The sequence below is a fragment of the Coccinella septempunctata genome, chromosome 1, assembly GCF_907165205.1.
Source record: "Coccinella septempunctata chromosome 1, icCocSept1.1, whole genome shotgun sequence".
Taxonomy (NCBI): Eukaryota; Metazoa; Arthropoda; class Insecta; order Coleoptera; family Coccinellidae; genus Coccinella; species Coccinella septempunctata.
Window position 1 is genome coordinate 50988037 of NC_058189.1, and position 27120 is coordinate 51015156.

At 35.1% G+C, this 27120-nt stretch overlaps 3 protein-coding genes across 3 annotated transcripts; 1 reads left to right on the plus strand and 2 right to left on the minus strand.

Annotated features, from left to right (window-relative positions):
• Window positions 1-270: 270 nt before the first annotated feature.
• On the minus strand, window positions 271-5116 carry LOC123311996 (heparan-alpha-glucosaminide N-acetyltransferase-like). Its single transcript, XM_044896166.1, has 8 exons — window positions 4647-5116; window positions 3534-3634; window positions 3100-3221; window positions 2359-2564; window positions 1886-2144; window positions 1358-1628; window positions 1002-1126; window positions 271-943 (listed from the first exon to the last, which is right to left on the minus strand). The coding sequence occupies exons 1-8, from the start codon at window positions 4895-4897 to the stop codon at window positions 581-583; spliced, it is 1698 nt and encodes a 565-aa protein (XP_044752101.1). The 5' UTR covers window positions 4898-5116; the 3' UTR covers window positions 271-580.
• Window positions 5117-5329: 213 nt separating this feature from the next.
• Window positions 5330-6362, plus strand: LOC123312005 (baculoviral IAP repeat-containing protein 5). The gene is made up of 3 exons (XM_044896177.1): window positions 5330-5481; window positions 5740-5838; window positions 5972-6362. Exons 1-3 carry the CDS (start codon window positions 5479-5481, stop codon window positions 6275-6277), a joined length of 408 nt encoding a protein of 135 aa, XP_044752112.1. The 5' UTR covers window positions 5330-5478; the 3' UTR covers window positions 6278-6362.
• Window positions 6363-7042: 680 nt separating this feature from the next.
• LOC123311989 (hemocyte protein-glutamine gamma-glutamyltransferase-like) lies at window positions 7043-23668 on the minus strand. The gene is made up of 12 exons (XM_044896153.1): window positions 23594-23668; window positions 22965-23172; window positions 20730-20860; window positions 19265-19400; window positions 17278-17461; window positions 15841-16061; window positions 13701-13907; window positions 13219-13438; window positions 9229-9387; window positions 8840-9069; window positions 7836-7996; window positions 7043-7461 (listed from the first exon to the last, which is right to left on the minus strand). The coding sequence occupies exons 1-12, from the start codon at window positions 23597-23599 to the stop codon at window positions 7186-7188; spliced, it is 2139 nt and encodes a 712-aa protein (XP_044752088.1). The 5' UTR covers window positions 23600-23668; the 3' UTR covers window positions 7043-7185.
• Window positions 23669-27120: the final 3452 nt, after the last annotated feature.

Genomic DNA, 27120 nt, shown 5'->3' on the forward strand with positions numbered 1-27120 from the left:
GTCCAATTGGTCCTTATTGGTTTTTCTTAACAGGAAATTGTCAGTACATAGATAAATTTCTCATGAAAAAATTCGTCCTACAAAGCGGACTAGTACACCCCATTTATTCATTGATTGAAATATCTTTCCTTGGCTACTAATAATTTTGATTCAGGTAATTATATGTATAAATATTCAGAGAACTTGCTCCTAGTAATAAATACATTAAGAAAAGTTGCTCTTTTCAGCAAGAAAGGGATAGAGTTTTTTTAAATGAGTACAAAAATGTGTGTTTATAACAATTTTTATTAAATACTTCATTGCATAAAATAATTCTCAACAAATTTGGCATATAACACAATCGAAATTCAGTCTAAAATGTATAAGTATTGGAATAAGGAAATATTCTGGTAACATCTACAATATACATATTTCGAAAATTCCTAATAATCGTAGTGAGTTTCACAGTAAGTATGCAGTCAAACTAATATTAAAAACTCGAGTATCAAAATAATCAATAACCATTCCGCGTATTATAGGTTTGGTCATAACTTTCATCATTATATAACTTCTAAAGTTGCACTGTGTATTTTTATTCGATCTAAATCGAGAAGAATATGTTATGTTTATATAAGTAGATAGATATGGCCACCCATAAAAAGGTACCCCATAAATTCATGAACAAATATGTACCATGAGTAGATATGACAGGTTTCCAACCAAATGGAAAAGTATCCTTGAATATTTCATGACCAATATATAAAAATAGGGAATTCATGCCAGGGTAAAATAGAGGCCTTCCACCCCATTTTTTATAAATATCAACTACTAAAAACAAGAAGGTTTCTATGAAGAACGCTAGTCCAGAGAGAACAAGTACAAAGGACAAGGACCACAATTTTTTGTTGATTGGAATCAGGCCATCATTTTGTTTGAAACCGCTAAGTGATAGGCCGAGAATAAGCTGAAACAAAATATCGTTATTGGGATTCTCCAACTGTTTCTGAACTGTAAATTCTTACCGTCACTGTACCCCAAACAATCCATCTGATGACTTTATCTTTGATTGTTGGGTAAGTGTTCAAAATTCGCCCAGCTTGAACGCCCATATATACAACGAATAGTGACGTCAGGATGCCCAAAATGCCTGAAAAAATATACCATATACATTTATGAAAGGAACACGAAAAAGCCTTTAAATTAGCTTCCATTCGCTCAAGTCTATAAGGTCTATTAACTTGAAATTTTTGATTTTTTTAAAATTCCTTTTTGTATAGATAAAAAATTTAATTTCTACACTATTCTTCTCTGAATCCTTCATTTCAGAAGTGTAGAAAAGTAGTTTGTTTTCCCAATATTATTCATTATGAAATCTTACCTTCAGGATCATAGTATTGCTTTGTCTCGTAAAGTTTAATCGGTTCTTTATAGATGTGTTCGCCAAACACGTATCTGTCTATGTAACCAGCTACTCCACCGGTACAATTATAATATTTACCACCATCATCTAACCCACCAGGACCCAGATAACCTTCACCACAGCCCGGTACATTCACGAAGAAGGTAATGCATGTATGTATCAAAAGGCAAATAACTATGAAAGACATGGGCATCCAGAACGGTAGAATATCTTGAAAACGGGATGTTTGCTGCAAAAAACAATTTATCTTACTTGCAACAAAGAACAACTCTCCTATAATAATACATATTATGATTGGCATTATCACTCAAGGTATCAACAGAAAGACCACCAGAAAGTTTAATTTTTGAAATCACTTAGATCAGATCGCTCATTGTGAGAAAAAATTAACTTTTCTTTATTGCATTACATCCCATTTAATTTTCGCCATAGCCTCATAAACCAAACTTTCAGTGACGCATATATTGTAGAACATTTTTTACTCACCTCTTCTTCAATTCTCTTTTTGAATGCGACTTCCACCAGCCCTATAATCAGGTATGAAATTCCCAGACGCTGCAAAACTCCTGGATAACGAAGTTGAGCAACTGTTGACAGATTATGATTCGAGTTTATGACGACGCCTAACAAAATCAAAATTAAAGATCTCCTTATAATCTGAAAGAATAGCAGACGTCTAGGCACGGCATGTCTGAGCTTCTTCTGGAGAGAAATGGCCAAGGACATTCCCATGATCCACATAAACCTACAGAATAATTCAATAAATAGAGAAGAGTTATAAGATCAAGAGATAATATTTGCATCTTTTCAGTCTTCTAGTAATTTGAAATCTTTCACTATTTCTCGGCATTCCTTGAATTTTTGGTCACTTTGACAAAAAAACGAACTACTTTCTTATTTCTTTGTACCTGTGACACACACTGTAAAACGTAAACTTAAAGAAAAACAGTCAGACTCACCAAGGAAATACTAGATCAGCTAAAGTCAAACCATTCCAAATAGAATGACTAAAAAACCAATATTTACCACCTCCATAATTGACAAATATCATCACAACAATGCACAGCCCACGAAAAACATCGATTGACTTTATTCTATTGGGATGTTTTTTAATTGTTGGAGCTTTTGGAATAACCAGCAACGATCCTGAGGTTTCTCCGAGATCCTAAGTACAGGAAATTTTTAGTATACAAAGGCTTTTCAGACAAGTGATTTCATTTTTATCTAATCACTTGTAAATAGCAATGAAAATGAAATATTCTGAGCAATTTCATCCATATAATGGAATTCATCATTTTACTTAACCTCAAGAAATTGATGATTCCTGAAATACCCTAATAATTCTTTGAGAATTATCGAGAGGTAACTATTTATTTCAGTGAAATAATGTATGCTGGTGCGAACAGAATCTGTGAGATATTTCCCAGATATATGATCTAGACAGATTCTAGGGCTGAATTAAATCATTTCATCCCTTAGCCATATAATACTTATTAGATTAGGTATCATTCTGCAGAAAGATGCCTTAAATAGAATATTCTAAGAACGCAATAAACCATTATCAGTAAATTTTGAATTTGAGGAAATTATAACATCTACCAATTGTGACAATCACTTTCCACCCTGAGGAAAATAAGTACTGAAATACACAAAATATTTCATTCATTGAGTATTTTTATTTCTTTCCTCCAATTACTCACATTCTCTACTTCACTGCTAAGGTTCAAATATCTTCGCAACCTCCCAGAATTTTTGTAGATACATTTCACCATATACCACATAGTACCAAAACAAAATAAAACAATGAACGCAGTAAGAATTGCTGAAAAAGGATAAACCATCGATAAAGAAACTTTTGAACACAGTCATTATATTTAACTTTTTGAGCAAATGAAAAGGGTGAAGCATTTTGATACAGAATATAGGTTTCCAAAATACAATTTTTTTGAGGGCTCAAACTTTTTTCTTCATATTAACACTCATAAAGCCAGTTTTTTTATGAGAAGAGAATTGATATTATTCTTTAAACTTTGAATTTTGATAATTTATACATTCTTAATTGGGACTCAGTTCGGTCTCAATTCGAAAATAATGTGAAGGAAACTTTCAAATAATAATACAGTGAAAAACTTACGAAGGAAAGAATTTTCGGCAGGTTCCTTGATGAACAAGGGATCACATTCTGAAGTAACATTCCATCCATATCTGTAATGCTCGTACAATGTCTTCTGGAATCTTCAAATAACATTATTGTTCAAACTTAGGTTTTTGGAACAATAATACACAAACTAATCAGATAATTTTACATAGGTATACAATGTATACATATTTAACACTTTTTACTGAAAAATCTTTTTATATATTATTATCCTGATTCTCTTAGGTACCAATATGATACATCACAGAAGCTCTTTTAAAAGCTTCTGCGAGTTTGGAGAACCAAATATGTAGGCTTTTTGATGTTGTGAGATAATGTATATTTACTATCAATAAACTATGGATTTAAAAGCTTCATGATTAAAATTCACCCGAAACATAAAAATCTAAACCAACCATCAAAATCTAGAATATCAACTTTCATTTCAATTTATTATTGATATTCTGAATTTTAGGTATTTTCCATGTTGAAAAAATATAAAAAGTGAAAGATTAGAGCCAACTCATTAAAGATACTTCTGAAAATCAATATAATTTCAGGTCAATCAGTAATTTGATCCAATTATGAAGAGGATATCACTTATCAATAAAATTTTAATTTCATCACAAAAGCCGAATTTTGTAATTAGAAACAGAACCAATTTGTTCTTTGTAGTAATAATCATCACAAACAATTCATATTATCAAGGCTAGCCTGATAAAAACTGTTTACCAAAAATACAATCGGAAAATTGGTATGAAATAATAAATAATGCAAAGTAATGATTCATGTCAAACAATGAATTAATTTAGACAGCATCAAATTCCAGAAAATATATTTGAAGTAGAAAAAGGCGATTTTTCCCAAAAATCACTTCATACACATATTTCAAGTAATTCATACACCTAGATATTGGCAATAATTATATTAATAATAAGCAGAATAATTTTGTCACAGTCCATCCTTATAAAGTAGTTTAATATAAAATAAATATGAGTTAGCACTTATTGAACGATGTTACAGAATATTCTAAAGAAAATTCAGGGAAATATCATCCTCATCCACTTCTTCCAAATTCACAAATCAAATGAATAAAGAAATAAGTCTCACCTACAAAACGCTGTTTCATTTTTATTTGTAGTGTAATATATTTCAGTAGGATATACAGTATTGAAAAGAATAGAAGTATTACTTCCAGGTCCTAATGTTGCAAGCTTTTGAAAATTGCAGTTGTGGCACTCTGTATACTGTCCATAAATTGATATTGTTTCATTTAATGTATTTATAACATCCAAGCATGCTTCATCAAATATAAGGGTGGGATTTTCGTTTGAACATTTATTTGGTGCTTCCAACAACATGTTGATAAAAAAATCACTCTAGGTTGCCAAGTTCTGAATGGAATTTCAAATCACTACTACCATAGCTCTCCAATTTCCAAGAATCAGTACTGGTTCTAGAACTAAGTATAAAATATCAATTTGTAACGTCTACCTCAACTGTGAAGTCCCTATCACAAAAAAGTTATTAATGATTAATTGTTGATCAAAAATGACAATAAACGTCAGATGCCAGATTCAAAAATAAACCTTTTTTTTGTCAGACGCATAGAATAAGAGATTAATGAATTGAGATAAAAAGAAAAGATATTTGAAAAAATCTATGAATTATAAATAGAAGATACTATTCTGCTCTACAAATAACCAATTTGTAATTCTAGTAGAGCCTTCAGCAACCCGATTTGACAAAGATTAAGAATATGCGTAGACCAAAACATTACATAAACAATCCAGATAATCTGTGATTGAGACAGTTTGTCAAAAGTTTTTGAACAGAACATAGAAATAAAAAATACTCAACGGATTTCGTTTGAGAAAGTTTTAATTTCGAATTTTCGCGAATATTCAAATACATTAAACACATTCATAAAATATAAGTTACAATGGTAATTATGTTTTCTTTCTTTCAAGTTATGACTGAGAGTAATTGTGAATTTAAAGTTCCAGAATTAGTAATGAATTATATTTCTTGTTGAGGGGCGATTGTAAATATTGCAAGTGAACAGATTTCAATATTTTTAATATGCTTTTAATAACCAGGAAATAGAACCTGGCTTTTTTATCCAATAAGAACAGTGTGGTCTATTCGCCATACGCAAATTAAAAGGTGATATTCATTTAGATATCTAAATTTTTCATTCCAGGGTAAAGAGGAAATGGTATTATTTTTAAGTGAGAAGAACAGACTCCAAACCTTTAAGAAATGGATATTTTCTGAAGAACATTCATGCAATGCAGCAAAGGTAATGTAGATACTGCATAGGTGGTACATGAGCATTAATTGCTTCAAAAATATGTAAAAAGTTCGGTGGAAAGTAATGCTTCCATTGTATTTATGACCACATTTTCCAAAACAATCATTACCTAATTTTTCAGATGGCTGAAGCAGGATTCATTCATATAGGATCTTCAAAAGAACCTGACTTGGTTAAATGCTTCTTCTGTAATAAACAATTAGATGGATGGGAACAAGATGATAATCCCTGGGAGGAACATGTAAGCCACTCCTCAAAATGTAAATTTGCAATGATGAGAACCCCTGAAGGAGAGATGACACTTAACCAGTATTTAGATCTAGCAGATTCCTTTGGAGAGAAAATAATCACTGATATTTTCGATAAAAAACTTGAGACTTTAGATGAAATATTCAAATTAGCAGAATCCAAAAATTCTAAACACTAGGTTATTTTCAAATATTTATTTATTTTAATACTGACTGTTGTTGTAAAAATGTATAATTTACAGTATTATGATTATGAAGCTTCAATGATTGTCTCTTCCTTACATTGAATTCATTTGATGCATTGAGATCAACTCGGTAAAATTTTTTACAATAGGGGTCGAAGAATTCTCTATGAATATTAGTCAAATTTTGGTAGAAACTGAATTTAAATAATTCAGCAGCAGATTATCATCTCTTCATCAGAATATATTGAGTTGGAAGCATGTTTATTTATTTCCCACCACATGAGATAATGTTTTCACTAAAATTTTACTTTTTCCTCAATTTCTTTTTGACAACAAACTTGTTTTTGCCTGTTGGATACCTAGTCTTCTTTTTTATAGAAATCTTTTAGGCCTAAAAAGTTTTCAAAATTCATTGTGGTGGTCTTGTCTGTTGAACTTCCTACTGAGGGAAGTTACGGAGTTGAAAATTGAACTATCCTCAGTGAATATTCTACTTGTTGTCTGAATTAATTCAAATGTTTTCCGGGGATTTTCAAAATTTACTCTAACTAAAAATGGTAGTTAAAGTTCATTTTTTCATACTTGGCAACTTTGAAGGCATAGTTGCTGAGCCATGCTGGTAGAACATAGTATTTTTAACAAAAAAATTACTTGAGTTGATAGCCAATTAGGTTTAGATCTTGGGATTAATGATATCGGAAAACACAGATGTATACCATGGCAAGTTCCTTAGTTTGAAAATACAATAAGAAAAACTGAAAAACTTGAGGTTTTATTTTAGTCTAATAATCATCCATTACAATAGTTTCTGTTTCACTTAACGAGAATGTCAAATTTTTTTTTATTGAACACTGATGAAAATATAATAAGCTCAATTTTAAATCGCAAATATCTGAAGTCATCTAGTACACATGGATTTTAACAGAACCAGTAACATCATGAAGTTCAGCTGAATGGAAGGTTGCAACCAAAACTTGTTCTCCCAAACTCCTCGGGTTGATACCTGCAGCAATTGAGATATCTTGCTGGGGTTGAACGTCAGGACATGCTAAAATGTAATTCTTGAGAAGGGCCGGTCCGTGGATGTAGAATTTACATTTTGTTAGCACCATGTTAAGTGGATTCTTGAATCCTAAACTGATAGTGGTGTTCTTCTGTAGCGGAATCTCTGCCGGAATCTGAAACAGGTTATTCATGCTTGAGAGTAATGTAACACAAAATTCAACAAGGCAGACAAAGCGGTTTTAACTGAAATTTAAATTGATGCCACGATTTCTATACTATAATGAGTTTTGTTAAATTCAATAAGTGTTTTGCTACTCCAACAGCATCTGCAGGTGGAAGAAGTTTTATAGTTGCTAGGAATGGAAACGCTTCAGATTTTATTTAATTTAGCAGAATTGATAAATGTTTATCAAGTATATTAATGGTATGTCAAGCATGGTGGTCCTCGGTAACGTCCGGTCCACACCACAGAACACTAATATAAGTCCACACCAGTCTACTTTATTGGTTTTCATCCCTAAAGTTGAAAACATTCTTTGTTACTTACTTGTATCCTTATTGGCGGCTTTATGACTTGAAAGTCGTCTTCATCTGCCCAAGTTTGCCTGGTTTCTTTGACGGTAACCGTTGCATAAAGTTTTACCATGCCATACTCCACTAGCTTGTCCAAATATTTTACTGGAGCGATAGTCATTTTCATAGTTTCAACTGTAAGAAATAATCATATTCCAAATTATTTGTTTATGTGAGGGTGTCGAAAATAATGGACCTCACGCAAAAACAATTATATTGATAGGGATCACATATAAATTTCTCTTTATTCGTGGCTTTTGTTAAGTAATACTAAGTATCTGTTATTCATGTGTTCTTCTAGGAAAAACTGATATTTTAAGTTGATTTTATAATATTTTTTTTCACTTTATCAATCTCTTGCCTTTTGAAATCGATTATTTCAAGTATGTTGCAGATAGTGCATAAAAAAACATGAATATTTTTTGCTAAACCATTTTTTTCTCATTTGAAAGCATATGTTCGATTTGAATTGACAATAATTGAAGAAATGGAAGCAACATTGATGCATCAGTCATGCCAAGAAGAAATTTTTTCTCCGGTGTCTAGATATTTAGAAAACTGTCTTCTCTAGAACAACCGATCAACAATCTTGTTCTGCAGTTATTTAACGCTTTGCTGTATTGTTGGACCAATTTGTCTCGAAATTCCTTAAATTTCCTTATAAAAAGTATGCGTCCAAGAGTACAATGCTTGTAAAAAAAATTCCTATGAAACCCTTCAGCCTGTTAAAAAACAACTAAACATAATTTGGTATCTGATCAAAAGAAGAAATATTTTGAAGCGAATATTCCTGAAATAAATTGATGGAAGGTCAGCGATCCCTATCAAATGTTGAGCTTAACCATTGAGTATTAAATCCCTCATCAGTGGGTTTAATACTCAATGGCTCAACGCAATTTGAATGATAATTTTGAGCTCTAATGTAACATATTCAAAAAAATAGTTTCAAACTAATAATTTCCATAAGTAAAATTTCACCTGCTCCAGGTGGCATGGAAAAATCTCCTTTAGCTTTCTCTATGAGTTGAGCTTTGACTCCAGTGTAGTATACACTATAAGCTGTGATGGCTGCTCCTATGTGCCTAACTTCTTTACTCTTGTTTTTGATGGTGACTGTTGCTTGGAATGTTTCTCCAATCATCACTTTGTCTATGTCTTTCAATTCGAATTCCATGTCTTCCATTTCGCGATCTGGCATTGCGAAGAATCTAAAATTTTTCATAGTCACCAACGCCAAAGTGGTATACTTAGGTAGAATACATTGCTAGTCTTCCGTTTAAAGTCGTCGTCAATGATTTAGAATTTTTTATCAGAATGTAGATCCCAAGGGGTAGAACTTATTCTTTAAATTTTTTCATTTTACTTACTTTTTGGCCATTTCTGATCCTCGAACAGCGTTATACAAAGATAGCCTTTCCGCTTCTGTACCCTCTTTCTGTTTGTAGGAAGAAGTGATATCTTCCCTATCCCTGTCTCCATTTGGATCGTAGACGAATGGTTTCTTGGTAAGGATTATTCTGCCGATGCTGAAAAAAATAGGAGATTTTATTTCTATTATCATCGAACGAATTGAATACTAAAATGATATGAAATGACTGCGAAGAAACAACAGCATGGTGAATCATTTATGTATGATAGTTTAAAATAAGCTCCACATTCCTGAACACACAGGAGACAAGATGTGGTGTCAGCACTCAGCCTAAACTTCAACTGACTGGGGTTCCAAGAACCTTGAGAGCTTCAAATAATCGGTGAGTTCAAACAAAAGTCCCACAATTCCGTTGCCAATAATAATAATAATGAAATTGAAGCATTAAAGAAAGGAGACACATACAAGCATCTGGGCATAAAACAGGCAAGAAAAATCAATCAGAGCCAGACGAAGAAAGAACTAACGGAGGAGTTCACCCGAAGATTGAGGAGGATAATGAGAACTGGCCTTAACAGCAAGAATCTGATAAAAGCTATTAATTCCTACGCTTGCTCGGCGCTGAGCTACTCCTTCGGTATCATCTCTTGGACCACCACCGATTTAGCAGCCTTACAGAGAAAAATAAGGACGATGCTGACTAAACACAATAAACATCACCCCAAAAGCTCAATAGAACGGACCAGGCTGTCACGACATCTTGGGGGTAGAGGAATTGTTGATTTGTCCAACCGTATGTCCCAGGAAATTGAAGGACTTCGAAAATATTTCCTAGCAAGGCTGCTTCATCAGGACTCCATCAAATAGTTTGTGTTGCTGATAGTTCCACACCGTTAAAGCTACAGCAGGACTACTTGGAAACCGTCGAACACTCTGCAGAAAGTAAAAAGGCACCAGAACGAGGTCAACCATGATTACGTCGACATATCTGCGTCGAACTACTGGTTGACTTCCGGAAGGTTGTTTCCTGAGACAGAGGGCTTCATGCTCGCCATCCAGGATCAGGTGATTCCAACAAGGAACTACATGAAATATATCACCAAGGTTCTCATAGACCGGAAAATAACCCACAATAGACCAGACCTCATATTGCTCAATAAGGATGAGGACAGAGCCCTATTCATCAATGTGGCGATTCCAAATAATAACAATCTTCTAGATAGGCACACTGAAAAAATTTCAAAGTACAGAGATCTCCGGGAACAAACTAGGAGACAGTGGAAGCTGAAAGATATCAAGACGATCCCTATTGTCATATCATCTACAGGCCTGATACCGAAGAAACTACTATAGAACTTGGGGAAACTTCAGTTGGACGAAAATATCTATAGAGCCATGCAGAAGGCGGTACTGCTGGGAACGGCGAGAACTGTACGCAAGTACATGGGAAATTCAGAGGAACACCGTCTGCTCCGACAGGAAGTGCGGGTGGAGCAGGAATCCAACCGGCGGCAGGGAGCCGAGGAGCGACCCGGACCCGACCACCACCACGAGCCCGAAAACCTGGAAAGGGCTCCAACAAGGCTTAATCCTTTTGATATCTGAGATATCTGGGATTAGTGAATTTTCCTCTGGAGAGCAGTGTGAAAGCCGCAAGGCTAAAGTCAATGAATAAGCGTAGGGAATGTCTTGGGATTTGCAGTCACGTGGTGACTTCGTAGTTGCTGGAAAAAAACTGCAATTTTTTCAGAGCTCCAAAATATTTTTCACCCTTAGAACAACTAAGAAATACTCTACCAAGGCATTAGAATACTGCTTCCATGTTTGGTGTGCTTTGTGCTCCAGCAGTAACTTCCCTCGTACAGCTTGACTCTGTCCAGAAAAAGACTATTCTTCTGATAGAGGTGACTCCAATATAGCCAAGCGTTTGTCGCATTGGACTGGGGCGATCTTTCACTGTTCTATAAATACTTTAATGCATTTAGAGCTGTCCTCTATGATTTAAACGTCAGAGGAATTCGCCGAACAGATTAATACCATCGGTATACAGCAGAGATATAGATATATCTCTGGTATACAGTTGTGCTTCGTACATCTACCTACCTCCCAGCGAGCACAAACATCCCAGGGATGTTTTGGGATGTTTCGAAAATGTTGGCATGAGGATGTTTCTTTGAAACGTAATATGCACTTCCCAAAGAGGTCTCCAAAGGCTATTGGAAATCTTTATTTGTTCTGATCTGTGCCATCTGTGGCATTTCTTCGTCTACCTACTGAGAGGTACTGTCGTGTTGAAAATAATGTAAACGTGTGGATATCTTCTCTTGGCGTCGCATAGTTTGCCTTGGGGGGTTTATTCCAAATAAACAATATACAATTGACCTATTTCATTTTGCCGCCATTTCCACTTTCTTCGTAGTTTGGACTGTGGACTGTTCGGAGTTGAAAGTTGATTGGTGACTTGTATAATAGTAACTACTTCTGTGTTGGTTTTGATTGTGAATTTAGGATCGATCTCTTCATAGTAACCAAATACAATTAATAAGTAAGTATTACATGAATTAAATGTATAGTATAATGTCCAGAAACATACATATAACCTCAAAAGAATCCACGCTGCGTGGTTAATATTATTTGTGTATTTGGGACTAGGTATAAGAGATCATTGTATTTTGGTTGGAATAATCGAATGGTATATGGAAGGTTATTATAATTATTCAAGAAATAACTTTATAAAGTTTAAAGCCATATCATCGAGGATTTCAACATATTTCGATAATCTATCTCTGCCGTTGATATATTTTGCAAGATTGTAAGATTACTCTTCCGACGATGATAATAATCATTCATCACTTGTGAATCACAAAATAATTCAAATTGTCCCAGAAAAGTTCTTGTTTTTGAAAACTCCTTTAAATTGTTCCATCTTTAAATACCAGTACAAATAATTAAATAAATAAAATCGTTTCGCAAATCAACCTGTTCAGGAGCTATATACAACTCAAATCTTCCAGATCCTTTCATGCAGCTATTTTCTCTCTTATTTTAATTGGAAAAAATCATCTTAACCTTCATATATTTTGTGAATTAATTGTTTGAGTTGTTTTTATTTTGTAGATGTGATCCATAAAAAATTCCAAATCAATAGGAAAGTATTCGAACTTTATGCCAAAGATTGGTTTCGGCATATTAGCCAGAGGAGGAGGGACGATAAAATGAAGGGAAAATAAATTTTTCATAAATTTTTTTTCATTTTCCCTTTCGGTACATCTAATATTATAATCAGTTTGTTTTCTATTATTTCTGTTTTTTTTTATGTTAAATGTGATATTTCTTTTTGGTTATTTATGTTTGTTTTATTGAATGTGAGATATTTTTTGTTTATTCTCCTTTTCTGTAGTATAATATTTATCAATTGTTTTTTGTTGTTCAATTTTTTATGTGAAATGTGATTTCTTTTCCTTTTGTACCTGTTGGAGTATCATTAAAATATTTTTATTCTTATATAGTATTCTGTATTTCATTTAAAAACTTTGTAGTTCATTTAAAATAGAATGTGGTATCCTCAAACATTCAAATGAAAAAAAAAAAGGCCTCACAAAAGAATTTTACATAAAGTCTTACAAACAGCGATTTCGTGTGCGCAAAGCGCTTTAGAAATGTTCTATTGTGTACATGAAAAGGCTATCAAAAAAACTTCTGAGTAGTTCTTTTTGTGACATCCCAGGGACATCCATATAATAGCCGCCTGCGGCGGACATTGGCTGTTCTATAAAAGTTCTATTCATGTATAAACAGAACATCGCAGTGGATGTTCAATGTCTCGAAATCTCTTAGTTTTAACATCTCTGAGATGTTTTTGTGCTCGCTGGGCTAGAGCATCCAAACTTTGGAGCGATATGTTGAATAATGTCTCTTTCACGAATACATAAAAGAAGTGAAATATGCTGCCCTGTCTTTCCCTAGCAATCGAAAAATGATGACTTACTGGTACTTATTGCAGTAGATTTTAGTGTATCCCAATACATGATGGGGGTCTTCCTTCCACCTTAAGACATCTGCGTTGACGGAAGATACCATGAACTCAACGTCGTAGTTGTAGCAAACAGCTCCTTGTTTGACAGCCTCCAACGAAGCTGGACCACATTGGTAGAAATTTGCTGATGGTTCTTGAGGAGTGGCATCGATGGCTTGCCATCCTCCATAACCTAGAAATGTTATGTTTAGTTTCTACAACTTAGAACTTGGGTCAAGAGCATTGACCAAGATGAAATACTACTTGGCTCTTGAGTGAAAAAAATGTCCAGGTTACTTATCGCTTGGACAGTTCGATATTTTCACAGTGATACCCTTCGTTTCAAATAAGGGAGAGGAAAAAATGAAATGTTTATATCCTGAAAAGATATCGAAATGTCCAAGAAATTCTCTCCAAAATTTCATTTCTTTCACTGGAATGATTCTGGAGCTTACCAGAAGGTAGGTCTGGCCTTGCCATCCAAACGTCATTCCAAACATGATAATTCCAGATGGAGTCTTCGCCATTTGGATTGTTTGGATCTCCTTCGATCGGTTCGTCTTCCTTGTTATAATACTTGTCGATTGTTAAACTGGAATTCGCATCGTGAGCTGACACCAGGTTGGAGACTACTCTTGATGGTATACCAAGAGCTCGGCAAACTGAAATGGTATTAAGAGTAAGAGGTATTCCTTAGGTCTATTCTAGACGATAGATGGCAATAGATTCGTTTTAATCTTTATTGTAGAATAGAAAATGTTTAGGTCCAGATATATCACTCAGTAAAGTAGAGGCGAGAATTTTTTTTTTGTATTTTTTGAAGGGTGTTTTCTAAAGACGCGGAGGGAATTCCTTGTCCGAAAACACTTATATTTCGGGAAGAAACATGGAGTTAAACATGCACTCAGTCAGAGATATGAGTTGTCAAAAATGGGTACTTTTCTTACGTTTTCGATAAAATTGAAAGGCAAGAAAATTTTTGTGTCGATTGTGCTAGGTCTGTGCCGGTTTGGGCTGTTGAAATTTCCTCTTTGTTCCAAATGTTTTTCTGAATATTTCACAAAATGGGCCAGCACAATACTTTTCGTAGTTCGTAGTTTTAAAACTAGGGTTTCAACCTGAGAAATAGATTGTACTAAACATGTACTGAGTTGTGCCGAATTTTTGAGAAAGTCTCTTCTCTTTATACAGAGTGAGTCTTTAACTCGTACAAATATTTTAACAGTAGATTCTTGAGGTCAAAAAATATACTTTTTTCCTATACCATTTTTTCCGATTCGGCCCTGATAAAAAGATATACCTATAGCCATTTTAAGTTTTCATAATGAGCTGTGCTACCCCTGGAAAAACAAAATTTCCTTCAGAATAACTAGCTAAATCTGTGACACTACACATTTGTGGATCTCTTATACAGAGTTGTATTGAGCCAAAGTAACTAATTTTTCAAATTTCACAGATATTTTTTAATTTTTGAACATCAAATTACTCGAAAACGGTACATTATATACGAGAAAATATGGAGAATATCTTATTTCACAAAACGTTCAAATATTAATTAGGGAGCGTCCAACTATAGTTTCAAGAGTTGCATTGGTTCTTTAAATTTTTGGTATTTTTATGGTACGTGGACATAATGAGAAAACTGGAAGATGTGGGTGATGTCTTGTGTTCGAAAAAGATTGATCAAATAAATGACAAAATATATTCCGAAATTCATTTCATTCGATAAAACCGTTTGTGAGGTAGAGAGGTAGAACTAAAAATAAAATTTTTTTATGGTTTTTCAACAGTCTCTATCTTTTAAACAGAGACGTTTCGGAAAAGATGGTAAAGGAAAAAGAGTTTCGTTTGACCTCAATAATCCACAATTCTCGATTTTCCGGGAAATTAGATAAGAATACAACAAAAATGAGTCACAACATCGCAAGTCAGTATTCAAATTAAGACTTCAACTAACACCCTGTAGGTATCTCTAGGTAGCTTTTGGAGTTCCATTTTTTTTTCTTAAAATTGTACAAGGAATCCTTTTCATTTAATTATTATATTGTTTTTTCTTAGTTTTTTCATATGAAAAATTTAAAAAATCGAATTCGTTATGGGTTCTGGGGGGGGGGGGGGGGTATTACCCTCTTTAGCCACCCGTAGGACCGCCCTTGGTCAGGCTCGTTTTATACATTTGGTGAAATATCTTGAGAAGCGTATAGAATGAAGAAAAATTCCAAAATCACAAAGCAGCTCAGAACAACCACAATTCAGCAGAATTGTGAAGGACTTCACTCACATAAAATATTACAAAAATGTTTACAAAAATCGTCAGTGTTTTCTACTCTCTCAGGCCGTTTTTCTTGGAAATGTTTATTTTTATGGCATTAGACCAAGACTACTTTTTTTGACAAACACTCAGAGGTTTCAAGAAATGAGGTTTCTAACTGCAAATTTGCATCTTGCAAAAAGTAAGGAAGGTTTTTAAGGTAGGTAACCCTTGAACACACCCCTTAAACATACAGTAGGCGGATGACCTTATTTTCTGTTCACAATAATAAAAGAACTTCAACAAGAAGTGTTCCCAATAAGTACTCAAAAAAACTTCCATACCTGTAGTGACAACACCGGCAAACACCCAGCATTGTCCGTACGGAACTGGTTCTTGGGTGTCCAAATATTCTTGCAAGATAGCAACTGATCCTGTCCAAGCTGATGGGGCTGTACCATCTGAATAATCACCACTCCAATCCCCGATAAGAATTCCTCCATCTTCGTCGTTACTATTGACCATTTTGGAGATCATTCGTGATATTTTTACAGGATCTCCGCGACTTGAAAAGAAATGAAGGGAAGTAGTATGAATTGAATTTTCATATTATAAAAGGTGATTCATTGCCTGGTAAATGGGCGGAAGCTAAGGGTAGATAGAGGTCATAGAGGACACAAGGGGAGTTAAAATAACCAATATTCAAAGGGTTTATCTCTCTATATAATCGAGATACAGTGTTTTATTGATATTGTCAATTTCTTCAATTTACCCATAACTTTGAAACCATCCTATATATTTCGATGATACTTGGTGCGTTCATTCTCAGCAACAACTAATTCATACTGACATAGTAAATGATTTTTTTTTTGGTCCTTCCTAGAAAAAATTGATAAATAAGGTTCAACCCAAAAATACACTCTGGAGATCAAAATTCCTAGAAATTGAAAGGATTATCGAAAAAAGCAAAAAGAACTAAAGGGAACAAGGTATTTTTCGTACATCCGCATGAGATTTTAATACTCAATTAATCTTGTCAAATCTGAATATGTATTCAGATATCACAGTAACCAAATTTTCAAAAAAATTAAAGTTCATTCGGTATTTATCAAATTTACCAATTTAATTCAATTTTTCGGGTCACAAACATGTAACAATATTTGTACCTCTGCTTTTGAGCAGAGGTCTGATATCTAATAATTTTTTTTTATCGTTTTCAGAGGTAAAATTACTCGAAATGATCACAGATTAATCCAAATACAAATCTGTTCCTTCCCCTTTTTTCAAGGGCCTGATGAGAGGCTGAAGATTTAATTAAAATGGGAAAATTACTAAATACCGAATAAAATAAATGTTACATGTTTGTGACTAAACTGTCTGAATACATAGATATTCAGATTTGACAAGATTAATTGAGTATTTAAATCGTATGCGGAAGTAAGAGAAATCCCTTGTTCCCTTTAGTTTCTTCTCCTTTACTCGAATATCATATCAAATAAAAGGAATTTTGATATACAGGCTGTTTTCTTCAATTCAATCTTATTTTCCGGTTTTTCCTAGGCCGGACCTGAAAAAAATTCAGTATGAACTAGTTGTTGTGGAAAAAAACGAATCAAATATTATCAAAATATACATATGTGGTTTGAAAGTTATGGGAAATTGAAGAAATTGGTATAAAATCAATAAAATTGATTTCGATTAAAAAAATTTCAACCAATTGGTTGAATTGATTGGCATATGTAGGAGATAATATGAATAGGTCAGAATTCAAAAATTCTCACCTCGAATGTGGCAAATTGCTCCTGTCTATCATCAGCATAATGGCTGGTAGAACACATGCGTTGAATTGACCAAACACCCATTCCCTTCCTTTGGCACTTCCGTAAGCTCCGACCCAGATCTTACCAACTTCTTGAAGAACGTATTCGTCCAAAAATCTCTTGTCCGGCATATACACCAGATCCTCTATAACATTCAATATATAGAAAAATTTGTTTTTATTAGAGAAAACAGAGTGTGGGTCTTTCACACAACTTTTTTTCGGCTCTAGCAGCCTCTGCCAGCAATGAAATTGGGCAGACATTTTTTGGAGCGAGACAGCAGTAAAAAAATTTTGGTTTTGTTCCCCTAAAAAGAGCCTAGAGTTTGCATGTTTCCCAAGAAACTTTTTTCCTTATTCATATGATACCATTGAAAAATCAATTTTTGATAGCTTGATTCATTTTTACCAAATAAGACCTCTTGCAGTTTCTTTCTAAAAGTAACGGTTTAAAAAAAAAATAATCTTCAGGTACGTTAAATTGAAATTACCGTTATAAAAAAAATTATTTTTCTATTGCATCGAAGCTCTCAATAGCGACACCCTGTATGTAATATTTAGGATAAGTGCTTTAAGATGTTTGTAATTTTTTCAGCAATATCGCTGCTCCTTAACTTGTTGTCATCGGTAGATTTCAGGCATACATATCGCTGAACAATTTAGTTCTGCGCATTTTAACACAAGTAAAAATATTTAATTGGATTCGATTTTTCTGCTAATTCCTGTTCTTGCGATTGAATAGATTCTGAAGATTTATTGCGTGCTTTGATTTTGAGAATTTATCTCACGATGTGATTGATAATGGCTCCTCACTGATCATTTCCAACAGAAATGGGTTGGTAGAAGAGGCCCAATTGAATGGCCACCACGCTCCCCAGACTTGACACCTTTAGATTTTTTGCTCTGGGGACATTCAAAGTCGGTTGTGTATGAAGCACAGCCCCCAGATATAAGGGAATAGGGAATACTCCTTCTGACGAAAATTATGTATTTTTTATGAAATATCTTTGAAACGTCACATTTTGAAATATCCATTCCAACCGTTTCCCAAAAAAATTAAAATTAAAAGTAGTTAAAAATGAAAAATAAAAATGGATATTTAAAATTTAAAGCGTTTCATGTCGATTGCACAAGTTGGCAACATCGACTGAAATATGGCTTGATAATAAAGGAGAAAGTCTATGAAGTCTGCGACGAACGAGGAAGGTCGTAAAATTTTATGGGTTTTTTATGGCTGGTTACAGTTGAAGCTCGCCAGTAAGTAGGCGCTTGTAAATCAACAGCTGTTATTTTATAAACAAGCTAATCGGACATTGTTCTTTTCATTGTCTGGTAGTCGCTGTTGCCAAATCGTAAACTCGGAAGCAAGCGATTTAAATTTTAAAATCCCATATTTGAAGAATGATTTAGAATAGTTCCCGCGGTGCATTTGAAAAAATCATGAATGAAACTCATAATTATTCAGTTTAAACTTGCATTTGCAGTGATAACCCAAATTGAGGAGAATTCCCCATTGATAGTAAGAATACGCACAGCCTGCCGAGAAATTCAAGTTCAAGTTTTCCAAAATCTAAGGTCCAAACTTATGGACAACAACTTTTGCTTTTTTTTTTATTTTTCGGAAGTACTAACAAAAAGACCAAGTGTGCTGCATTTTTCAAAAGGCAAGCGAATTACCTTTTAAACATGGTGTCACGCAACCACCCCCCCCTTCCCATTTCAGGTTTCAGGGGTTGCTGTCATCCATTGAACTGAAGAAAGTTCAATGCTGTCATCACGCAGATAAGGATGATACAAATTGATTGGAACCAACCGCATAAAATGTCCCCCCACGAACCAAAGTTAACCTCTTTTTGCATTTTTTTCTGATTCTGCATGGGGGTCGATATACTATATACTAAAGGTGATACCTTTTCAAATTGACACTGTATGTGGAAAATCATACTCACTGCAGACCCACGGGTTGAAGAGTATGTAGAGGTCATTTTCGTAATTATAAGTTTTGCTCGTTTCTGGTGACTCAACTTTGCTAGTTTCGATTTGTAATCTCCATATTCCAACTGGGACGCTAGGTGGTATGGAAATCTACGGAAAATCATCGTCATCAGTGATCTCATAATTGTGACATCATTCGAATGCACAAAGATGACGCAGTGGGTCTACTATTACTCTCAACTATCGTCATTCATTCATATTTATATTCAGTGTTGCATAATTCTTTTGGAATTCCTTAATTGGATTCGACCAATGATTTATTAAATATATTCTGACGTTTAGCTATAGGAAATACTTCAATCGGTTATCGGTTGCTTGAAATAACAATATAATAGGTTGAGGTGGAGTGAGTATTTTTTTCTTGATCTCAGGCGTGACAATGATCTTTTTTCATGCTTATACCCAAGGAAAGGGGAACCTATGTTACCTAGTTGGTGCCCTGAACGGAAGAGGATACCATTAAAAAAAAGGTCAAGTTTATGGCATTTTTGAAAAGGCAACCTAATAGGGAATACTCCTTCTGACGAAAATGATGTATTTTTATGAAATATCTTTGAAACGTCACATTTTGAAATAACCATTTCAACCGTTTCCGAAAAGAAATTATTTTAAGCACTTAAAAATGAAAAATAAAAATGGGTATTCAAAGTTTAAAGCGTTTTGTGAGAATTGCACAAGCTGGCAACATCGACTGAAATATGCCTTGATAATAAAGGACAACAAATGCATTATCTTGATGAGATAGACAAAGATGGCTGTCTATGAAGTCTGCGACGAACGAGGAAGGTCGTAAGATTTTATGGGATTTTTATGGCCGGTTGCAGTTGAAGCTCGCCAGTAAGCAAGCGCCTGTAGATCAACAGCTGTTATTTTATAAACAAGCTGATCGGACATTGTTCTTTTCATTGTCTTGTATGCGCTGTTGCCAAATCGTAAACTCCGCACAAAGCGATTTAAATTTTAAAACCTCAGTTTAAACTTGCATATGCAGTGATAACCCAAATTTAGGAGAATTCCCCATTACCTTTGAAACAAGGTGCCAGTGAAACCGCCTTCCCATTTAAGATTTAAAGGGTTTGCTGTCATCCCGCTCAAAGGGTTGATGTAAATTGACTGGAACCAACCGTTTAAAACTACCCCTACCCAACAAAGTTTACCTCTTTTAGAATTTTTTCTGATTTTGCATGAGGGCCCTGATATTGAGGGTGGTACCTTTTCAAATTGAAACATTACTGTATATACTTGTGTTCCAGGTTTATTGAAACTTATTTATTGATGGCAATAATGAAATCATTATCAGTTCTGTTGGCCGACTACTCGAACACTATGGCTTTGGTCTTGAGTCCGCTTTCCGGGAAGAAAGGACCATATCATTGCAGAGAATTAATCTATAAATAATCCTAATAATATTGTACTTACTTCCAGCGTAACAGTATCTTCGCCTTTCGCGAGTAGATTACCATACCACATTTTCTCATCTTGATCTTCCACTTTGGAAGATGTAATAGCAACAATACCACGCGTCGATTTCAGTGGATTCGGATTTGGACCTAAAGAAGAAATTGAAATTGAAATTTTTCAGTATATTTTTCGAACCACCTCTCCATACTAGGAACACCTCAAATTTGGGTTGAAACATTCGGGCAACCTTCCTGAAAAAAATCTCTACAATACCCTTCGGTTTCGCCTCGAAGTAGCCGTCACGTTTCTTGCATAAATTCGTATTTCTTGTCATATCTCGCGAAATATCTGGTAGAAGCAAATTTTTAATCGAAAAGAAATGCCTCAGATAAGGGTCACATTCATTTTCATATATTAATTCATTTTATGCCAGTCAAAAACCCTCTTCAAATGGTACATTATTTTGTATTTATTTAAAAATGTTAGATTTTTTTATCTTAGTTATTTTGAGAAGTTAGATGTGTGTTGTTTGGTAGATTCAAGAAAACCAAACAGTTGACGATTCTATTGGGAATTGCACTCCAGAGAGCACTTCAAAGCGAACTTGAAAATGAAAAATTGAAAAACAAATAAAATTATTTTCTCGTAAACAGTGTCAGATACCTATTCGAAAGTTTGGAATGAAAATACATAGATATAGCTTTTCGAACACGCTGAATCGATTGTGAGCAACTCCGAAAGCCTATCTCCCTTCGTTTAGATTTTCATCGTTGAAATTTTTCAAAAATTGCAAATTTCAATGTGCGATATCTCCTGTTATATTCCCCCGAGCCAATTGAGATCTCCGGTTCTACAGGGTGAGTCTTTGCCTCGAACAAATATTTTAACAGTAGATTCTGGAGATCAAAACATACACTTTTTTCCCATACCATTTTTTTCGAATCGGCCCTGATAAGAAGATAGCCATTTTAAATTTTCATAATGAGCTGTGCCACCCCTGGAAAGACAACATTTCCTTCAGAATAACTAGCTAAATCTGTGACACTACACATCTGTGGATCTCTTAAACAGAGTTGTATTCAGCTGAAGTTCTCAATTTTTCAAATACTTACTAAATACTTATTAATTTTTGGACATCAAATTACTCGAAAACGTCGCATCCAACAAGAAAATATGAATAAAACTTTTATTTTACAAAACGTTCAAATATTCACCAGACAGCGTCCAACTTATAGTTGGAGTTGGGTTCTTTGAATTTTTGTTATTTTTATGGCACGTAATGGTCATAATGAAGATGCGAGTGATATCTTGTGTTCGTAAAAAAATCATCAAATAAATGGAGAACTATATTTCGAAATTCATTTCATTCGATAAAACCGTTTGTGAGATAGAACTAAAAATAATTTTTTTTATGGCCGATTCGAAAAAAAAAGGTGAAGAAAAAAAGTATTTCAAAAAGAAAGAGTACTGTACAGCGTACAGCACTCCAAGCGCCTAACCGGGCGCATCGGAAGAATGATATAATAATGGAAATAACAATTCCGAAGGAATTGTCGTTCCAATATTGGAACGACAATTCCTTCGGAATTTTTATTTCCATTATTATATCAAAAAAGTATTTCTTTTGACCTCAAGAATCTACTGTTGTAATATTTGTACGAGTCAAAGACTCATGCTGTATAATTAGCACTCACCCTAGCAGAAAAAGTCAATTTCGAAAATCTCGATTTTTTGGGTCAAAAATGAGCAAGCTGAAATGACCTGTATCTCCTCTCCTGTAGCTCCTCAGTCTAAAAATCAGGGTGTCCTATTACTGTCGTAGGATATGGAGTGCGTATAGAAGTTGTTTTGTAGATTCGAGAAAACCAAACAGTTGATGATTCGCTAGGGAAAAGCACTCCAAAGAGGAGCACTTCAAAGTGAACTCGAGAATGAAAATTGAAAATAAAAACAAAATTGATTTTCTCGTGGACGGTGTCAGATATTTGAAAGTTTGGTTTAAAAACATAGGTTATCTCCTGTTATATATTCTCCCGATATTACGCAGGTATTATATTTCAATTATTCTAGACTAATGAGGGTATGCGTCGAACAGAAATGTACCAGAAAGTCTGTTGATTCGAAGTTACGGAATAGGCCGAATCGCAAGTTTTTGAAAATCCACCCTGTAAGAAAGTGACCGATGAAAGTTGTTGAGCTTCTTATGAGACCAAAGTCTGCAAAAACCCACCCTAAATTTCTCAAACGACCTACCAAAGTTGAAAAGGAGGCGAATCCTATCGTATCCCTCTTGAAATCCTCCATTAGTGAACCTGATGGCCAGGGTGAACTTCATACCCCTTCGAAATATGGGAGTTGGATCTTCAGGATCATTCACCAAATCGAACATATCGGTTTTGTGGAGGCTTGCATTTTCCTTCACGTAAAGGTATGTGGTTTCCACATTCAACAGATCTCTCACCTAAACAATATTTATGATACGTATATGAAGAGAAAGAAAAGAGTTGAGGGTTTTCCTGTCAGGTCAAAATATCCATATGAATAACAAAATGGTAATTAATTATTATAAATTATTTGTTATCCAAATTAATTGAATATGTTTTAAAAAAATCCATATTAGTGTCTTGGTTGCAGGAATTTTTCAATTCTGCTATATTCTTATTTATTTATTTATGTATTTTTTTATAGGTACAGAAGGCTCTTAGATGGTGAATAACAAGATATTACTAAGTTGAATTGTGAAAATCAATTCCATTTCAAAAAAGAATGATAGATGCTCTCATTCGGACAAATACAATAGATAGATATTCGATTTTCTTCAAACGAATGGAAATAAACCTAAAGCACTGAAAATATCGCTACAGAAGTCATGTTCCACTCACCACCATTTTCCTGTTACACACAATGAAGGTTCGAATTAAGGAATTAACAACAAATATTATTCAAATCGATTTAACTTTTATAGAATGATAATGCGATTTATCAACAAGTCGCATGATATTGCAATCTCATAATTAAAATGTCCCAATAAATTAATTATCATCCCACCCCCTCAAGTGATTACTTTTTAATTGGAGGAAGTATCGACATCCTACTATAAGTCGTACTCAAGAATTCTTCCGCTGGAATTTTTGTAATAAATTCTTTGTAATGTATGTTGGGTAGATGAAGGAGATGCCTTAAGCAACCCCCTCAATAATCCTGAATGGGGGTCCAGTGTCACGTAAGGTAAGGATTTAAATTTTTTTATAGAAATGCAGGAGTACTTTTAAGCACAATGCTGCCTTTTTGATTCGACAGTTTTCTTATTTTTAGTACAAATCTGCTTGTTTTTTTTTCACGGAAAAAATATAATTACATATATACATGTTAAATGTCGGAAGAGTTTATTGCCTCAAAAAGGAATTCTATTTGAAAATGTGTTTTATGTCTATCGATTGCATAAACAGTAAAAGTGGTGGTTGTTGGCCCATTTGGGGAATCTTTTGTATATATTGCCTACGCTTTCTGCTCTGAATTTTTAAGAATTCCGTGCTAAAATTTCCTCTGTATCTCGAAAGCTGGTTATATGGTTCGAAAAATTCAGGAAATTCCACCATAGACCATTTTCCATAAGAATTGTAGGGATTTTGTTCCAAAAACTAAAGAACATTTTCATTATTGTGGAATTTGAACTTTGCCAGAAGTTTTGTAGAGAAAGTAATTGCAAGTGGCAGTATAGTTAAGTCATAACCAACTTTAAAAATATATATACAGTGTGTCAACTTGAAAAGGTATCACCTTTAATATATCGGCCGGTTTGCAAAATCAGAAAAAATGCAAAACTTTGATTCGTAGGGTTGGTTTCAGCATTGAGTATTATTTCACACTCAAAGATTCCAGCCAGTTTGTAAACTCTGTGAGCGTGATGACAGCAACCCTTAAAATTTCAAATGGGGAGGGTTGAGTGACACCTTGTTTTAAAGATAATTCGATGGCCTTTTAAAAATGCCCACTTTTCCTTTTTTCTTAGTTCTTCCGAATAATAAAAAAGGATAGAACATGGTTAAAATAGAAAAGTTGCAATGAAACATGATAATAATGAAAAATTCTACACAGAACCGAATTTAAATGTCCCCAGAGATAAAAATTTGAGGGTTTCAAGTCTGGGAAGCGCGGTGGCCGTAGAATCGGCCCCCTTCGACCAATCCATTCCTCTGGGGAATGATAAGTGAACCATTACCTACCTCACTAAATTTAAAATCAGATATATACCTGAACACCTGAAACAGCTCACCAAAAATCGATTCCGGATTGACATAAAAAATTACTTCCTTGGCCGTCTATGAATTGTTTTTAAAAAATTAGTCTCCGAGGATAAGTGTAGAACTATCGAGTATGCTCAGAAATGTATTTTTCATTTTTGTTTTTTATTATATCTTTATAAATGGTTTATGCCCAAATTGTTCAACTGTAACAAGGGATAAGTGGTAGAACACCTCTGGGTGAACTTCCCCTTGGGATTTCTATTTGTTGGAAATAAAGACCTTTATTATTTTTTTTTTTTTTTTTTTTTCCTTCATGTGAGGGGAAAACCCTTTATGGGCGCCCAGAGGGTCCGCACTCTAGGTTGTGTGAGACTCCGAGATCTTGTTTGGCTACTCACTAAAAACCCCTCACACTTTCGACGGAGAAGTTCTTCGTCCGGCCCTTGCAGCGTCCCTTAACAAAAGAGATGAGCTGCAAGTGGCATCTAGAGTTCATGGGATCTGATGATATGCAGTGACCCAAGCAACACCGCCTTCTGCATTCTGTGCGCTAGTATCTCGGCCCAAGATCTGCAGGCCGGAATAATCTTCAATTCTTCCACGTAGTTGGCTCTCATTCCTCCGAGACATCCTATGATTAGTACAACCATCCTGACTTTATGACCTGGGTACATAGTTCCAAGCTCGAAAACAAGATCTTTGTATTTTTGCCTTTTCTGCTCTTCCTTCATCACCATGTTGTTTTCTGCAGGGGATGAAAATTCCACGACGAACAATTCCTTCAGCTCTTTGTCCAAAAGAAGTATGTCTGGCTTTATTGCATTGATCTGCCGCGTTGTTGAGACAGGATAGTTCCAGTATATTCGAGCTTTCTCGTTCTGGGCCACCGCTTCAATCTCCAGAGGCACATATGGTAGCACCGGTTCTTTGTCTATCTCATATGCCGCCCTCAGATGGAAGTAGAGAACTCGGAGTGCCGCGTTGTGTCTCTCTATATACCCCGATGGAGCATGGACTCTGCAGGCGGAAAGAATGTGCATAATCGTTTCTTGTTGACTATGGCACGCTCTGCACGTTGTTGGGGTGTCCATTTTCATGATGTTCTTTTTATACCATCTGGTATTTATTACTCCATCCTGACACGCCATCACAAATCCCTCCGTCTCTGACTTAAGGCTAGCCGACTTAAGAAAGGCGAAAGACAATTCTTCCGACAGATCTTGGTCTTTTAAACTCCTGAAAAATATGGAGTGCAGGCTCTTACTCATATGATGTTCGAGTAATGTATTCGACTGAGACTTCCGGATCAGTCTTGCTAGCCTTCTTTGGTCCGCTTGAGTGATCGGTGCTCCTGCACGCTCAGGATCTATCGACACGCCGGTTATACCGAGCTTCTCCAAGGCTCTCTGTGCAGCTCGGAATAGGAAGGCTCCGTGGTTCGCGAGTTCATGCTGAGCTACAAACTTCAGAAGCGGATCTTCGCTTCTTAGGACCCTTACTGCTGTTTCCAATGTTTGTTGATAGTGTTGATATTCCAAACATTGCAATCCTCTACCCCCCTGGCTTCGGGGAAGGTATATCCTCTGAATCGAGCTATTTGGGTGAAGGCTACGATTCATGTTCATCGTTTTTCTTGTTGACCTATCAAGATCGAGGAGTTCGTTCACCGTCCAGTTTACCACCCCGAAAGAGTAGGTAAGTATCGGGATGGCTAGCATATTTGTAGCTGATACTTTGTTCTTTCCTGACAGCTGTGATTTCCAGATGTCTCTCAGCTTCTTCTTGTAGCTGGCTGATAAGGCGTCCTTTATCTGGGTTGTCTCCAGTACTCCCCTCTGTTTCATCCCGAGAAACTTATAAGTTTCTCCGTCTTCCAGACGTCGAAAAGTCATTCCGTCTTCCAGTTGGATATCTTCTCCTGGATCATCAACCCTTCCCCTGCGGAGATGAAAAACAGCACACTTGTCCAAACCAAATGACATTCCCACTGCAGAGGTGTACTCGGAAACGATATTCAACAGTTGCTGTAGTGCGGTCCTGGAGGGAGCGTAGAGTTTCAGGTCGTCCACGTACATAAGATGGGAGATCAGGTGGTTCCTTCTGCCTGGTGGACCGGCCTTGTATCCTATTTTGCTTGCCCTCAGCTCAATTGATAGTGGCAT

What these genes read in the sequence shown, in the direction of transcription:
- LOC123311996 (XM_044896166.1), bottom strand. Translation starts at nt 4,897, where the DNA reads ATGTTGTTGGAAGCACCAAATAAATGTTCAAACGAAAATCCCACCCTT. An exon ending in AATGAAACAGCGTTTTGTAG is followed by an intron (nt 3,635 to 4,646) that starts GTGAGACTTATT and finishes TGTTATTTGAAG; the next exon opens with ATTCCAGAAGACATTGTACG. An exon ending in AAAAGAGAATTGAAGAAGAG is followed by an intron (nt 1,629 to 1,885) that starts GTGAGTAAAAAA and finishes TGTTTTTTGCAG; the next exon opens with CAAACATCCCGTTTTCAAGA.
- LOC123312005 (XM_044896177.1), top strand. An exon ending in ATTCATGCAATGCAGCAAAG is followed by an intron (nt 5,839 to 5,971) that starts GTAATGTAGATA and finishes CTAATTTTTCAG; the next exon opens with ATGGCTGAAGCAGGATTCAT.
- LOC123311989 (XM_044896153.1), bottom strand. An exon ending in CTTCAACCCGTGGGTCTGCA is followed by an intron (nt 17,462 to 19,264) that starts GTGAGTATGATT and finishes TGAATGTTATAG; the next exon opens with AGGATCTGGTGTATATGCCG. An exon ending in TTCCATGCCACCTGGAGCAG is followed by an intron (nt 7,997 to 8,839) that starts GTGAAATTTTAC and finishes TATTTCTTACAG; the next exon opens with TTGAAACTATGAAAATGACT.